This window comes from Lissotriton helveticus, chromosome 2_1 (genome assembly GCF_964261635.1).
Source record: "Lissotriton helveticus chromosome 2_1, aLisHel1.1, whole genome shotgun sequence".
Lineage (NCBI taxonomy): Eukaryota > Metazoa > Chordata > Amphibia > Caudata > Salamandridae > Lissotriton > Lissotriton helveticus.
The window spans coordinates 1,056,126,350-1,056,142,170 of record NC_136059.1 but is presented as its reverse complement, the minus strand read 5'-3'; the positions used below and the strand labels follow the sequence as shown (position 1 = coordinate 1,056,142,170).

Sequence of the window (15,821 nt, the reverse complement as noted above, 5' to 3'; positions counted from 1 at the left end):
AGCGGATTCATCTTTTAATAAGAATAGAAATCTGTATTGTGGGCTCTCCCAAAACAGCTGCACACCCAAACACTTGCTTCACATGGAAGACTTCACAAGCCTACAAGTCATGAAGGAAACGCCAGGAAATCCCATTCTACCATCCTCGCCTCATCACAAGGTTCATTCTTACAGTTGTCCAACTCTTCGCAGATGCATGGATATGCCTACTCATTCTCATCATGGGACTCTTCCTTTGATGCTTTTCCGATCCATTGATTCAAGCCTAAGACCAACCTTATTGCCCCAAAGTAGAGCAAAACTGGGTAACCCTGAAATGGATTAAACTGCAAAAGGCAACTGTATAGATTCCTACATGACCTTATGACTGATCTTACTCTCCAACAATATCAAATCAATGTGCTCTGATCCTGGGCTCCTCTAAGAGGCCCTATAAATGGTTTCCTGTGGCTCTCACCAGAAAAGAAAACCAATGGTAGCTGTCTGAGGGCAGCAGCTTTGCCAGAAGCAGATCCACAGCTTAAGTGAGAAGTCGCACTTAGGCGGGGATGCAGAAGTAGAGGCGTCCATCTTGGGGCTTACCAGATCCATAAAGAATCGAAAAAGAGGCTGGCTTTAGGTGAGTACAATGTGAAAGTGGATGGCGAACCACTAGCGCAATGTGGGTGAGAGGGACAGGAGCTGAAAATAAGACTGGTGGGAGGCTCGCAAGAGCCAAAGGAAAGTGGGAGAGCCGAACAAACAGATCAGTACGGGGAGCATTTTAATGATTAGAATGTGTAGATGTATACCAAACTCTTCCCTATGGCGATTTAGATGGTACTGGGGTCCTGTTAAGACACCCTCGCCTCAGGCAACCAGAGTTTAATTAAGTTTCTGGTGCCGTGTCTCCCCACTGAATTATGCTCACAAGTCTTGTGCCACCTTGAAATAAATACCAACATATAGCTTAGAAGGGTGCTGGAAAGCGAACCTTTCAGTAGGCCGGTATTATGAATCTGTGATTGAGGCACGGACATCTTCCTGATTTACCTCTTCACAGTCGGCACCCTCCACTGAGCTGTAAGGGGGCTCACTTGTGTGACTGCAACACTGCACTGTGACTGGCTGCCAATATTTAAAATAACAAGCACACAAAAAGCGATCAGTGACTTTTGAGGACGATCATTAGGAGAAGTCGAGACACCCTCTAGTGCAAAATCCCAAACCTCGGTGCAAACAGAAATGGGAAAAAAAAAATAAGAAGAGTGAAGGTCCTACCTTTATTGCAAAAAAAGGACTTTTAAACTTGCCTGGGAGATTTGCAGAATAAAATAGCGTAAATGGTTACCACACAATTGGTAACTCTTGGCAATCAACGAATATGACCTTATCAGATCAAGAACAGCTAATTTAAGAATACGCAGTATGCTGGAAAATGAAGGTGCAGACATTGTTTAATTTGGTAAGACACTGTTTTACCTAGCACTGAAAGAAGGCCTAGCCTGTGAAATCCTGATTGTCAAAGCACATAGGGTGGGTGCCCTGAGGAATGCACCTAGGGCTCAACCAAAAGACATATTCACTAAACTAAGATCCTCCCAGCTTAACAACAGGATTAGGGAAGTCAAAAATTGAGGATCTAATTCTTCAAAATCAGTCTATCAAACTTTCAAGATCTCTCACAAACCTCGCTGGACAAGAGACGGATGCTCATGCCTGTAATCACAAAACTTCGAAGCTGGCAGATCCGCTAAAGATTGACATTAACATTTGCACTGTGGTTACCTATGGACTGCAAAATGCATGCAATTCAAACAATGGTAGAGGCTAAGGAACTTTTGGGCCCGTAAAAAGAAGGCCCTCGACCCTAGGCTAAAGAAGAGGACTATCAAGCGTGCAGGCCCAGAGTGAGATGGGGAAAGGCAGAGCATCGCCACGATTAACATATAAATAAAGAGAAACATTAGGTCTGAAATGACACGAACACTTGTTCTAGAACTTTTGAACTCGATAAGTACATTTTTTTATCTTGTTACAAACTCGAGAACATGCGAGCAAGATTGAGATAGGGGATGTCTTGAATGTGATATTGGAGCCATCTATGTCTTTTAGGTAGTGGGGCATTTGAGAACTGGGTTTAGAACATATCCACTGATTCAATCCAAAAGGTATAACCGTTACTACTCCAGGGATGCATCTAATCCCTTCCCATTCTGGAGTTACCCTGGGAGATACAGGGTGGGGTGGAGGGGTGGATGGGGAGGAAAGTGAGCCCAGGAGGGTGTTTGAGTAAGTGTTGAGTAGGAGATTTATTCAAACCAGAAGTTATAGAAAATGCAATACCCTAAGTCTATGGTTATGATTATAACGTGGAATATAAGAGCCTTGAAATCCCACATTAAGTGCTATTAGGATATGGAGAGAAGTGAAGGAAGTTCTCCCTGATGTATGTGACTACAGGAGGTTCATTTGAGATCCTCCGATACCCATCTGATGAAAAACAAGTTTTACCCCACCCTGAACTCTGCAGGAACAAAAACTAAAACATCGGGGTAGGGATCTAGATTGGCTACATTAAGACTTATATTTTGAAGAAACCAGGATAGTATGAGATTTTGCAAAAGGTTGTTCTATATAATTAGACGGCCTGCACCAAGAGGTTAGCTTTAATATCATCAATGTCTGTGCTACAAACTGTGGTCAGGAACATTATCCAACTAATATTGTGGCCATGATCTGAGACAGCCTCATCTAGGTCGGTGACTTTAACTTAGCCCCCAATGCAGTTAGACAGAAATCCGCACAATAGGTATGTGCAAGGAACCAAGTCAGTCTTTGAAACAAGAACTGAATGACATGGGACTTGTAGACCTATGAAGAGACAAAACATCTGATGAGAATGAGTTCACCTTTTTTTCACATGTACACAGATATTATTCGAGGATAGCTCTAATACAAGGAGCACAGGACTTGATACCACTAGCTCAATCATGCATGGCACATTAGCTGAACATACTAGCTTAGTGTGGGAATTAGAACGACAACGGAATAAAAAGGCAATAAATGGAAGTTTGATAAATTCCTAATTAAAGACTGGCTGATTACACAAGCGCAGAGGGATACAGTACAATATATTTCAGAAAATTATACTGGCGAAGTATCTCACAGTATTCTTTGTGATACCTTCAAAATTATGATTTGAGGATGATGCATATTAAAAATAGCAAAATAATGCCTAACAGGGAACGCCTGTAGGGAGTTCCTGGTAGCGGACAAAAACCAAAGAACCTCAGATTAATTGGAAGTCTTGCGAAAGGTAACTTCCCTGAGAGGTAAGATTAATCTTAACCAAAAGAAAGTACGTTGTTCCTATAATGGGTCATAGAAAAACAGGAAGGGGAAAAGAGAGTTGTGTAAAAGGTACACCATGGTTACAGGTAGTCCTGTTGATGTTAGCCTGCAGGGGAATAATTCCCTTTGGAACTAGGGCCCTCACACACCCAGCCAGCAGGTGTCATGCTTCATCATTGGGCCTGCTCCTCGTCGGGTTGGCGCTGCAATACCCGACGGGCACCCAATGAGGTTCTTTGGCGGAGATCTTTTGTTCCATGCCGTTTGGTGTCGTGGGGGTGAGGGGCCTCTTAAGTGTAGATGTGCTGTGCTAGTGAATGCAAAGAATAATAATAAAACAGGTAAGGAAGTACAAAAAGCGACCTTTATTCTAATAGGGCTCCCTGCCTGATTAAAATAAAAACAAAGAGTGTGTGACGATTGAATGACCCTATTGGATCAAAGGTTTTACGCCCCACTCATTTGAAGAGTCAACATGTTTCTTGCCAAAAGGCAATTCGTCAGGACCTAAGTGAAGACTATCCACACAATGTGATAAGGTGAGAAACCTACCTACCACATGAAAACACCGGGGAAATTCCCGCAGTTTATTAGGACAATCTGAAAAAAAGAAAGTTTTCATTCAGACTCAACTAAATTAGTAACTGTATACATGCAGTAGCCACAACACAATCTCTTAACACTCAAGACTGCATGACTATAACCCATAATATGCAGAAAGTGTGCATCATGACATCACTCAACTGTAGAAATGTCAACAACAATCGACTATAAAAATGATTTAAGTTGAAAGGTTTAAAAGACACTAGCAAATGTCATAAAAAGGGACTCACAAATGTCACATGGTTGGCAAGACGGGGTTGGCAACAGGACTCACCCAATCATTTGTAAAGATAAGGTAAGATTAATCTCACATATATTGAAAAATCAGAGAAGGCATTATTATGGTTAAGGCAACAATTTTATGGAAAGGCAAATAGGACGGTCTTACTCCTAGATTGCAAAGAAGGCTACAAATTGTGTCAAGTAGAACCTCCAACCCACCTAGGGACTAAAGGTAATCTCTTTAGCAGAAAAAAGGAAAAGATTAAGGCTTTCCAAGAGTACTATACTAATCTCAATCGTGATGAATTGGTAAAAGCAGAATAGGTTCATGCGCGGACCACCTTTCTAGGTTGACTGTGGCCAACTGCGAAAGCTTGATGTCTATTGAAGAGGTCTCAAAGGTCATTCCTAAACTGCAAGCCAAGAAGTCCTGGGGCCAAATAGCCTGACTAACAGGTTTTACAAACAGTTCCGATCAGAGCTGCCCCACGATTAGTTAAGCTGACATCACACCTCTCTGACCCCCCCTTCCGTCCTCGCGTAAAGAATCTCAGACACGTTTTCCCCCCCAACATGGACTAACATCATTAACTTCTCCTTATCCAGTGTCTGCAGGTTGGCCTCTCTTAAACTTGACCAAGTCATCCCCCTCATCAAAAAGCCAGATGCTGACCCGATTGACCTTAACAATTACAGACCTACAACTAACCTCCTGCTCCTTCACAAAACTATTGAAAAATGTGTGTTCTCTCATCTTAAGAACCACATTGAAAAAATCAACTTACAGGACACCTTCTAATATGGGTTCAGGTAGGCTGCAGTACAGAGACTGCAATACTAGAATTATTGATGATTTACACAGATCTCTAGATGATGGTCAGGCCTGTCTCCTGGTCCCCTCAGCGGCCTTTGATATAGTCAACCACAACATTCTGCTGAACTCCCTCTCACAGCATGCAGGTATCAACTGTACTATCCTTCAGTGGTGTGACACGTACCTGAACCAAAGATCTCACCTAATCAAACTAAACAATTCCACCTCCCTAGCAGTATCATTCTCACAAGGAGTTTCTCAAGGATCAATCCTGTCCCCTGCCCTATTTAACGTCTATATGGATTGCCTCTTTTATTTTACAGAGTTTTATATAGCGCAAACTTGACCCGAATCGGGTATCAGAACGCCTTACATAGCACCAGTTGCAATACATGAGGACACATTAATTTTTGTTAGGCACAGGGAGATTAAGTGATTTGTCCACCACGGTGGCATGCTTCATCATCTGGGATTCTCCTCGTGGCGGAGACTCCTAGCTCCTGTGGGTGGTAGGATTTCGTCCTAATTAAAAGGACTCCCCCACTAGCAACAGGCTATCATCGCTTCTGCCTCTCTCACTGCCATTCTGGCATTTTAGAACCAAGAACCATTTTAGAACCAAGGCATTTTAGAACCGAGGATTTCGTGTACTTTCATTAATGTTTGGGGAATCTTTCTTCGCTGGTCTTTAAACTAACCTCGGACCCCCTCCTCCCTTTTGTGTTATTGCATTTTAATAGTCCAACAACAAAATAAAATGTCTGGGAATCTATACGTAAAACTCAGACATCTTTATGTTGCAAGCTACCCTAGATTCCTTAAAGCCATTAGCAATAACTTGGGGAAATGGCAGAATCTTTGTCTCAAGGCTCAGCAGAGTGGCAGCAGTAAAGCTACATAGGTTATCTTACATTTTTTAGGACCTTCCAGTAAAATCTCCAGATAGGGACATGAAGGCTATGAAAGGGATATGGATACTTTTGTATGTGCTGGGAAAGGAGCATGAATTTCCACAAAAACACTGAAAGAGAACAAAAGATCTGGTGGATTGGGCCTGCCACATAAAAAGATATTATGCATCTCAGTATAGAGTTTTTTTTTACAGGGCTTTCTATGTGACACGGCATAAATGGATATATATGGATGCTGGAGTGTCGGGTCGAGTTCCATGGGCATCATGAGGCCACCAGTTTTTTATTAGTCATAGATTTACAACCCAAAAATGTGGGACCCAATCACAAGAAGTCTGGGGTTGACTATTATCTTCCCCCTTCACCCCACTTTTGTTCAACCCAGACTTTTCTCCCGGCACTTAAAAAGCACCTTTGAGAGATGGTCGAAAGGAGGATGAAGAATGCTTAGAACCCTATTTTAGGGGCTCAAGATTAAATTGTTAATTCAAAGTTTAAAAAAAATACGAATATTAGATGTTGATTGTATAAGCGCTACGGTCAGCTGAGGCATTGGCCATTACATCATGAGAACAAGGCAGCGGCAACAAAATCCCTTACTGTATGGGATAAACTTTGTTACCTACACAAGACCCAAAGGTCTAATTTCAAATATGTGTGCAGTTCTTGGGGATGTTGGCCAAAATGGGCATATATGAGAAAGTGGGAAGTATTTTAAAATCCCCCATATCTATGTATCAATGCAAAAACTCTGTGCTGATATTCCCTATTTGTGTAAGAGTGCGTAGAAAAGGGAATCAATGTACAAGCGTAATGGTATGGCAAGTTACCCCACTGAAATTGAAACAAATATATGGGAAAACAGGAGGGAAGTGTTGGAGGGAATGTGGGCAGAAGGGGGTGAACTGCACATGCGGAAGTCTTGTCTAAGATTAAAATTCTTTTGAAAGGATGTTTTGAGTCCTCCTCATGATGCAAGAGTGGACTAGTAATTCAGGGACACCCCTGGCAATAGAAAATTGTTTTGTGAGCTAAAAGTTATGGAAAGTAAGTATAGTAGCACATGACCCCTTCCAGCAGACTACTTGATGGGTAGGGGTTCGATGTACAGTTCTCTAGATGCGTTGAAGTCATTGCAACTTTGACTAGCCCAATGAGTTGGCCCATACAGTGTTGGAAAAATAATAAATGTGATGCGGTGGATGTTATAAACAAGAAGTAAACTTGACAATGTTTTAGCTTCTTAACTCCCTCTAAGAGGGGGGCAGCGGGAGATGGATGGACAACAGATGCCTAAAAATATGTACACACACAAAAAAAAAAAACATGTTGCGGAAATGTGTTTGAGCCATCTATAATTTCAATATATATATATATATATATATATATATATATATATTTATTTGTTCACAAAACAATCCATGACCTTTGACCTGCTTAGTTACACAAAAAAAGGAAACTTAACCCTTCCACAATCTAACATTCTTACTGGTGCTGTTCATCGAATTTGAGTACTTTATGGCTTTTAGATTTGGTACTTGTCTTCTCCAACTCCCCTCACCTCCACCCATAATTACCATCTGCCTATGGCACAAATGTCAGGGACCCTTCCCTCCACTGTTAACTGACCATCGGAAAATTCTTAAAAACAAACCACTTCATCAAAATGTTTCAATTTATTACTCATCCTTGCTTGCCACTTTGCTCTGTTTCACACCACAAACGCTCAGTTAATGTTTACATAATAGAAGTACTATAAATAAATAAGTTATGCAGGTTCTAGAAGCAACTCTAAACATTCCTATTCCACAGGGCCTTTCAGCTCCCCCTGTTGCCTCAGCAGGGCTCCACTCCACTGATATGTCTTTCAACAGTTCTTGCTTCTTCTGCCATCTAAGTGTATAATACATATTTGCAATGCCCAGTGGCAACATATATCGCTCTTGAAATCAAATGATCAAAAATCTAGAAAAATGGAGATACCAGGAGACAACAAATATATGCCACTTGGCAGACTACCAAAGGGAGATATGGAACCCAACTAATTCGGCCTGTTGTATGGACACCGCCGCCTCATCACAAAGCCCTCTAAACTGTGTTGTCCTTCCAAGATGGCAGTGACGCCCTTGCTAGACTTCAAAACAGTAGCATCCCTTAAATTAACCAGTGCTGTAGGTGAGCTTGGTGTTCATTGTACCAGTATAGCATTAATGATAAGTTGTATTAGATATTATTATAGATACATTTAGATAGTGCTTCATACCCCTAACAAGGCACCAAAAAGCTATGATGGACAGGTAGCAACCTACTATGTAGGCTCTGCTTGCTTTGAAAGAGACGGGTTTGTGCTGAGGCCCATGTATGAGGTGTTCACTGCCAATATGTTGCTGCGTCTGGGCATGTGGTGGAGCAAAATGGAGTTTGTGGCATCTTCAGCTTGTAAAGCACCATTGTGTTTAGTTGGAGGGTTGTGGGAATCCAAGTGGGGCCTATGTCGAAACTTTTTTGGTGCACTGTATGGTTGGAAGTGGGTGCTACGGAGTGAGATTTGGCTCTGGTTCCCGGGTCCTCCATCCATGCCCACCGTGTGATGCACAATGGTTCTGTACCTTGACCCTGGTTGGTGCAAGCCATTTTCCCTGGGTGCCATGCGCAGTAAAATCCTGCCTTCCCGAAATCTTAAATCCCTTGAACCGGATTGCAATCCAGTGAATACCTCCAGATTCATTGATAAAGGCAAATCTAAGCACCTTTACTACATACAGCTTATAAATATAAAACTCCTTCGGTCCATATATCGCGAATCATTGTCTGGTTTGGGTAAAATGGGGAGGAGAGGTAGAGTTTATGTCTACTGCACACCACGCTTTTGATAAATATCAGTAGAGGATGCCACGCCACCTCATTCTTCAGGGCGAATCACTTCTGCGAGGTTAAACTTTCCCCAAGGGGAGAGGTCAACACAAGCATTGATCACACCTAGCAAGACATTTAACAAATACAAAGGTCTGACTGACAACTATTGCCTCTTGATATCGACTTCCTCCACCTGCTAAGCACTCCAGCGAGTAAAGTTGTTGCAATGGTGCCAGTCACTGCGTCACGCTTGTAATGTACTCCAAAACATTGATATTAAATCAATCTAAGGTGTGTGGCCTTTTTGAAAGAGTGGAAAACAACTTAACAGGTCTGTTCAGTCGCAAACAATTGCAGATGGTCAGAATGACTGTCTATCATCAATGAGTATTCCCCATTTGCAGTAGGTCCTACGACAATAATATAAATATCGAATTTGAAGAGAAACCCACCCCAGTCATGATGCAAACAAAGATTTCATGCAGTTCGATTCTCACAATGCAAACAGTGTAGGATTTGACATTTAATGTAGTAAATGAAAAAATGTAGAACTAGATAGAAGACATATGCTTTATATCAGTTTGAGTACCCTAACCATCAATAATTTACATGATAAAATATTGACTGCAACAGGGATCATGGGCCTTGAAAGCAAGATAACAATTCGAATATTTATGTAAACGTAAGGACAGATCGTATTGATTGATATATTTCAAGGACCCATTCATTGCGAAAAGTTACTTCATTATGCAACCAGGGCGTACCATTCTCGAGACAAAATGGGTGCATTCGAACCCCACTGTACACCATCGCCTTCTGTATCACAGGCTGCGTTTCCATCCCGCCCTCACTGTTGTCTCCTCATCTGGGCCTTGGTTCTGTGCGGAGTAGTGCACGCACAGAACGCAACCATGCCAAGACACTACACGACAACGGAGACATGAAAGGCCATGCGTGACGAGGCATGTGCGAATAAACTCGACCTGCACCAAAACGTGTATCAACTTACAAGCCCCACGCATGTTATCGGGGTTTTGCGTTTGCCATCTTTCTTCTCACATTCCAGGCGCTCGTGTTTCCTGAGGGCCTAGAATTCTACATCCAACCCTTCTCAGGCAGCCACCGCTGCCTCGCATGCATAGGGGCAGGAAGTGTGGTATGTTCTGCTCCCCCCCATACAACGACAACCCACATTTTTGTGGAACTGAACAACCGAGCGTGAGAAATGAAGTATCGCTTTGAATGCAATGAAATCTGAAAGGTACCAACACAGACACAGCAGCACCACTCCCTAATCTGAGCGGATGGCTCGAAAACGCCCTCTCTGAGGCATCGCGCACACAGGGATGTGTGCAAAAAAAACATGCACGCATCCCTTACTTTACGACCCTGCTCTGCACAGGCACTGTGGTGTGCACTCGGTCGAGGACTGTGCCAGCCGCGCCCCCTCCCCTCCAGCAAGGCAGCATTGTGAAAGAAACACATAAATCACCAGCCCTCAAGTGTGACGTTCAAGCATTTTTACTACCAAGGTTTACAATTCAGAGAAGGGATAGGGGCTGAGGAGTGGCCGGCAGGGCTGAGGAATGGACTAGTGCACGGAGCATGTTGGCTCCGGGGCCGGGAGGGGCCCGCCCGCTGTCACTTACCCAGCAGCAGCAGCTTCAGCTCCCGGCGGGCGTCCCGCTTGTCCCTGCGGAGCTGCCGTTCGATCTCGTCGTTGATCCGCCGGGCTTCCTTCGCCTCCTCGCTCAGGCAGCACGCCATGATGGACTCCAGAGTCATTTTTCCTCCCGACAGCCCACCCAGCAGCCACCACCTTCACCACCACCACCCAAAAAAAAAAAAAAACAGCGAGAAGCCCCCCCGCCCCCCGCTTTGCAGACGTTGGCCGGCGCCCTAGGGCCACAGCAGCAGCGAGCTCAGAAGCCCCCCGTGTAACGCGGGGATCATCCACACCGAGGGGGGCACGAAACACCCAGCAAATCGGTCCTGCTGCTGCTGCCTCTCTCTGTCAGTCGCCTGGTCCAACTCCTCCTCCGCCTCCTCCTCTCTAAATCATGCAGCAAACAACATGGAAACATCCACGGGAGCACAGCGGAGAGACGAGCACGGCTCCCCTCCCACCCACCTTTTTTTTTCTTTCTATTTTTTTTTTCGCTGCACCCCCCCTCTTGTCAGGAGTCACTAATATGAGCTTCCTTTCAGAGAAAAAACGCAACAGCATCTGCCCCTCCTCGCAAAAAAAAAAAATCCTTGTCAAACGCTAATAGGGCTAATCACCGCCCCCCTAACCCCCTCTCTTCTGCTCACACGTTTATTTCCTTCTCCTTGCAATTCAAACACGGAATCTTCCGAGTGGATTGTTCTATCTCTATTTTTTTTTCTTCTGACTGGATTTTTTTTATTAATTTCGTGCCTTCGCTTTAGCTTGGTTGCTATTGTCTGTTCCTGTCCTCCTGACTGCTCTATCCACGGGCAACTTCCTCCTTTCCTTTTTGGCGTGTGTGGGGGCAGACAGGAATTGGAAGGATCCAAGTGTACAATATGTATCCAGCTGCACCGCCGAGCCTGTGCCTTTGCAATGGTGTTGCTCCCGGGCGTGGTAAAGCAGAATATGGCGGATCTTTCTTTCCAATCCACTAGAAAGGGATACAGTTAGGAAGAGAGAGAGAGAGAGAGAGGGGAAACCACGGGAATCGACATCAGAAATCCGCCCAGCGCGCGCACAGCAGAAGACCAGTCTTAGAAGGGAGTGTGGGTACTTTTCATGTTAAGAGCATTGCCGGTGACACATGTTAAGAGGCTTATTTTGGGGGAGAAAAGGTGGTTGTACTTTATACAGCAGCAACATACGTTTTGCAGTGCATGTCATTTTGTTTTTCCCGTCTTCTTTCGAGTGTGATGCTAGAAATGTGGAACTGGGAATACCAATGCGTGCAACTTGTGGAAGTAAAACGGCGATGCATGGAAATTCCAAGCCAGTGCTGCAGTCGCCGGGTCGCTTTTGAATTTTATGAATATTTTGGGGTCGATGACAACTTCTCGTTCAAATGAGCAGTACCTGAGAAGCTTTTGGGCCCTCTTTCATTCTTGCCAATCAAAGGAGATGAACTTTAACAGTCGCTGTATGTCTCCACGCTCTGTACTTTGCTGTTTGTTTCCAAGTAGCTATGTGGTGATTTATACACTATTCTGTTTAATTGAATCAATTTTCATTATTTGTAAGGCTCGGATTCTGAAGCTGAAATAAAGGTGCCATCCAATGAATATGTAACAATAGGTCACAAACCTTTTCAACCAAGGAGCATGAAGGCATGCTTAATGTAGTCCAAAGTTGTCAAAATATAGTTTGGCTTTTTACTTTTCCTTGAATGTCTACTGTAAGATTAAAGGTGGTGTTTACTAACCTTCTAATGACTGATTGATGCCAGTCAGATCCATTACGGATTTATCAATTCAAATTGTGGTAAAAGACACAGTATACCACCTCTTACCAGACTGGATGGTATTTCCTTAGTTACTTAATTTCATAAATTCACAACAATGTTTTTAGACCAACATCACATATTTTTGTGGAGCTGTGTCCCCTGCCCAAAAACTCTGTGACAATTTACAACGTACGTGAATGACCTGGATTGGCAACTGGTTTGTTTCTTCTAAGGCATATGTTGTTCATGTTTCCTGTTCTGGCAGACAAATTGGTAAACATCTGAAGCAAGAGCCCCTGGAAAAGCTGCTTCCGAGTTAACCTCCAGATGCTTATACCGAAAGAGCAGAGGGTATTCAAGTTAAGCCCCGCTCTTCTCGTAAAGAATATGCGATCAAAAGTGGAAAGTCATATTTTGGCCTGGAGAGAACAGGGCACGCTTGAGAGTTTCTTCAATCCCTATCATCCAGAACAAGTCTAGGTAACAATGGGATCTGTCATAGAGAGATTAGTGCAGGAGTTAGCAAATTTTTTTTTTTTTAAAGTAGGGTTGTTTGAAAGGATTTGCCCATCATACAGTGTTGAGGTCTGGGAGAATGCCCAAGGTGAGGAACGTGCCACTAGCATTGAAGGAGTCTCCAGAAAGGTGAAAAGGTTGAGCAAGTGTAAAATCAACAAACAGACTGAGGTATCATAATGGAATACCCCTATTGTGCTGGTGCACAAACAGCATGGTAATATCATAATATGGAGGGACTTGAGGTAATGCAACAAATATGTTTGGATTGATCGGTGCCCACTTCCTAACATCATATAAATGTTAGCGAACATGAAGGAAGTAATATTTTTTTCATCCTTACACTTATCAAATGCATAAAATCAGGTCATGTAGCACCACAAATGCAAACATTTAACATCAGTTGCCTATTGATTCTTTTCAACACGTGATGCAGTGCTTAATAGAGACCCATGTCATATTCTTCCACGTGTTGGTTTGGGGATTTGCAGTTGCCATACATGATGTGATTTTGAGGGAGTTTTTGTAATTATTAGGAGGAGCAGGGCTCACTGTGGACTTAAAAAAAGTGCAAGTTTGTGGAACATGAAGTAGAGGACATGCATTGTCAAGTGATGATATCGGAACAAGTTAAAGACGCTAGAAGCAATTGAAGAGGCTTCAAGGTCACAAGACAAGGATTATCTCAGGTCCATTTTAAGTTTGACGAAGTATTATGTTATAATTGTGGATCACTTTTCAAAAGGATACAACCTATGAGAATATTGAGGAAGAAGAGTGTTAAGTTAATTTGAACTGAGGAATGTGAGAGGTTGTTTATTGATATTACGTTGAGCATTTTCAAAGCTTTGAAGTTGAAACCATTCTTCCCAAAGACAAGGTCATACTAGTCACTCCACATGTTGACAAATGGGTGTATTGCATTTAGGTATACTCATTCATGAATAAATAATTATCAGGGACACAGGTTGGCACATTGATGTACGTGATGACATGAAAGAGGATGGTTGGGTAGTAGCATGAATAAACATGGCATGTGGTGAGCCATTTCAGAGGAAAAATGGAAAACTAGGATGAGAGCATATTATGTCTTGGTGAGTGAGCAACAGGCATAGGGCTGGTGTTAGGCTAACCACAAGGATGGTGAATTGTGTGATTATAAACTGGGGTGGTCACAATTGTCTGAAGATGATGGAGGGTCAAGGAGGGTAGATAGATGCTTGGTGAAATATTCTGTCCAAACCAGGTTGATGGAGATGATGCTGAAAGACATAGTGGCATATCTTTCATCAAGTGCATGGCAAAAATAGTCTTTTGTTGGACGAGCATTGACAGGGACATACATTTGTGAGAGGATCTGTCATTCTAGTAAGGAAGAAATAATGACCAAAATATATCTGGTTCAGAAAAGGGGGTGGTGATGAACAGAGTGCCTGAATTAAGCAGACCACTCTTACCCAGTCCAAAGATCAGGGCTTGATCCATCACCGTTTTTTAGCTCACTGCACCATCCCAGCTCAGAACTTGGCTATATGCAAATTAATTCTTATACTGGGAAGGAAACAAGCTTCCGGGGACCGGTTTCTGCCATTTCAGGCGTCGTCGGCCCGGCTTGCTTGAATCCTGATGGTGCAATGAGCAAGGGACTCACATCTGAGTATACCCTTCCACGCTTATGGTGGACAAAATGATTCAGAAAAGGGGGTGGTGAAATATATCTGGAGCATTATTTAGACACCCTACCTGTTAACACTCAGAAGTGGTTACGTCAACATTCAGGGTTAACCCTAGAACAGCGGTGGAAATTACTATGACTTTTGCAAGAGCACAAACATGCACATACATTGGGAAAACTGAGAAGCCTGTATGGATTTCCCACGTCTCCTCTTAATAATAATAATAATAATAATAATAATCCTGAGCTTATAAAGTGCCTGGTTACACAAGCCAGTGTGTCCCCACGCTGTGCCACTGAGGAACCCATCCTGGCCTGTTCCTGTGAGGTGCCCACTCCTGGGCACCCCAAGGTGAAGCCAGGCATCCTAGCATTAGGGCCGGTGTGGAGATTAAGCAAGCTATTGCCCAGAGTTGCAGAGTGGGACCCATGATTAGAGTAGGCACCGAGGCACAAGAATTATCGGGTCCGAGGACATGTGAACCCAAGACCCTGCCGCAACGGGAATTGAACCTTGGTCCCGGGCCAGACCTCAGCATCAGGGTCTGCCGCTCTAACCAGTGAGCCACACTTCTCCACCCTTCTTCTATCCAAAGTGAGAAGAAAAGCCTTAGAAGTTTTCCAGAGTAACTGAAGTCTAGATCAGTAAAACCAGAAACTCTTCCCACCAGTGGACCACAGTGTTACAAATGAGGAGGGCGGGCCATATCATCAGATTTTGTAAGAGGAAGAAGACTGTAGACAAGCCAATGGACGTTAACTACTTAAACCTCTCCATTTATTTTACCCATGAAATGGGTTCAAGCTGTTATGTGAGTTTACAAATAAATCATAAATGGGTAATAGCCCGTTTGGATTCTGGATGTAAGCAGCCAGTGATTAAGGATGACTTAGTACTCCCATGTCAAATCAACCTAAATAAACACGTGGGGATTAAATGTGTACATGGGGATATGAAGATTTATCCAGAAGCGAAGGTAAAAGTAACCAATTTAAAGGTTCAGGAAAATGTCATTGAGGTAGGGGTATTCCAGAGGCTTCTAGAGGGCCTAATTTTAGGTATTGATAACACTCACATTCTTGACATGATACAAAACACTCTTAAGGCCCAAGGACAGGTGAGACAAGTAGAAACCAAAAAGGAGGCTACAGATAAAATTCTCCCCAAACCACAGAATGCCTTACTTACTCACGAATCATGGGTCCTAGACCATAATTTCAGGATAACCCAAATGAATGATTCCACTCTTCAAAACGCTTGGTGAAGTGTAAAATAAAATGAAGGGTGGTCCCAACTCACTTATCATCACTTCAAAATTAACAAGCATTGGCATAGCCAATAGGTCTTGCCTTTGGGAACTTATAAGTTTAGCCATGCAGCAGATTATCCCCTATTAGCATGCCCACACACTCAAAATGTTCGAATAATCGTACACTTTTTATTTAAAGTCGATATGAAA

The 15,821-nt window shown here is 43.1% G+C and overlaps 1 protein-coding gene across 1 annotated transcript in view; it reads right to left on the bottom strand.

Moving 5' to 3' along the window:
* LOC144818437 (guanine nucleotide-binding protein G(q) subunit alpha) overlaps nt 1–11,265 on the bottom strand; it is a 479,737-nt gene extending 468,472 nt beyond the window's left edge. Inside the window, exon 1 of the mRNA XM_078675857.1 lies at nt 10,389–11,265. Coding sequence (XP_078531983.1) covers nt 10,389–10,524 — 136 coding nt within the window. The 5' untranslated portion in view covers nt 10,525–11,265. The remainder of the gene's footprint in view (nt 1–10,388) is intronic.
* Between the last annotated feature and the right edge of the window lie 4,556 nt (nt 11,266–15,821).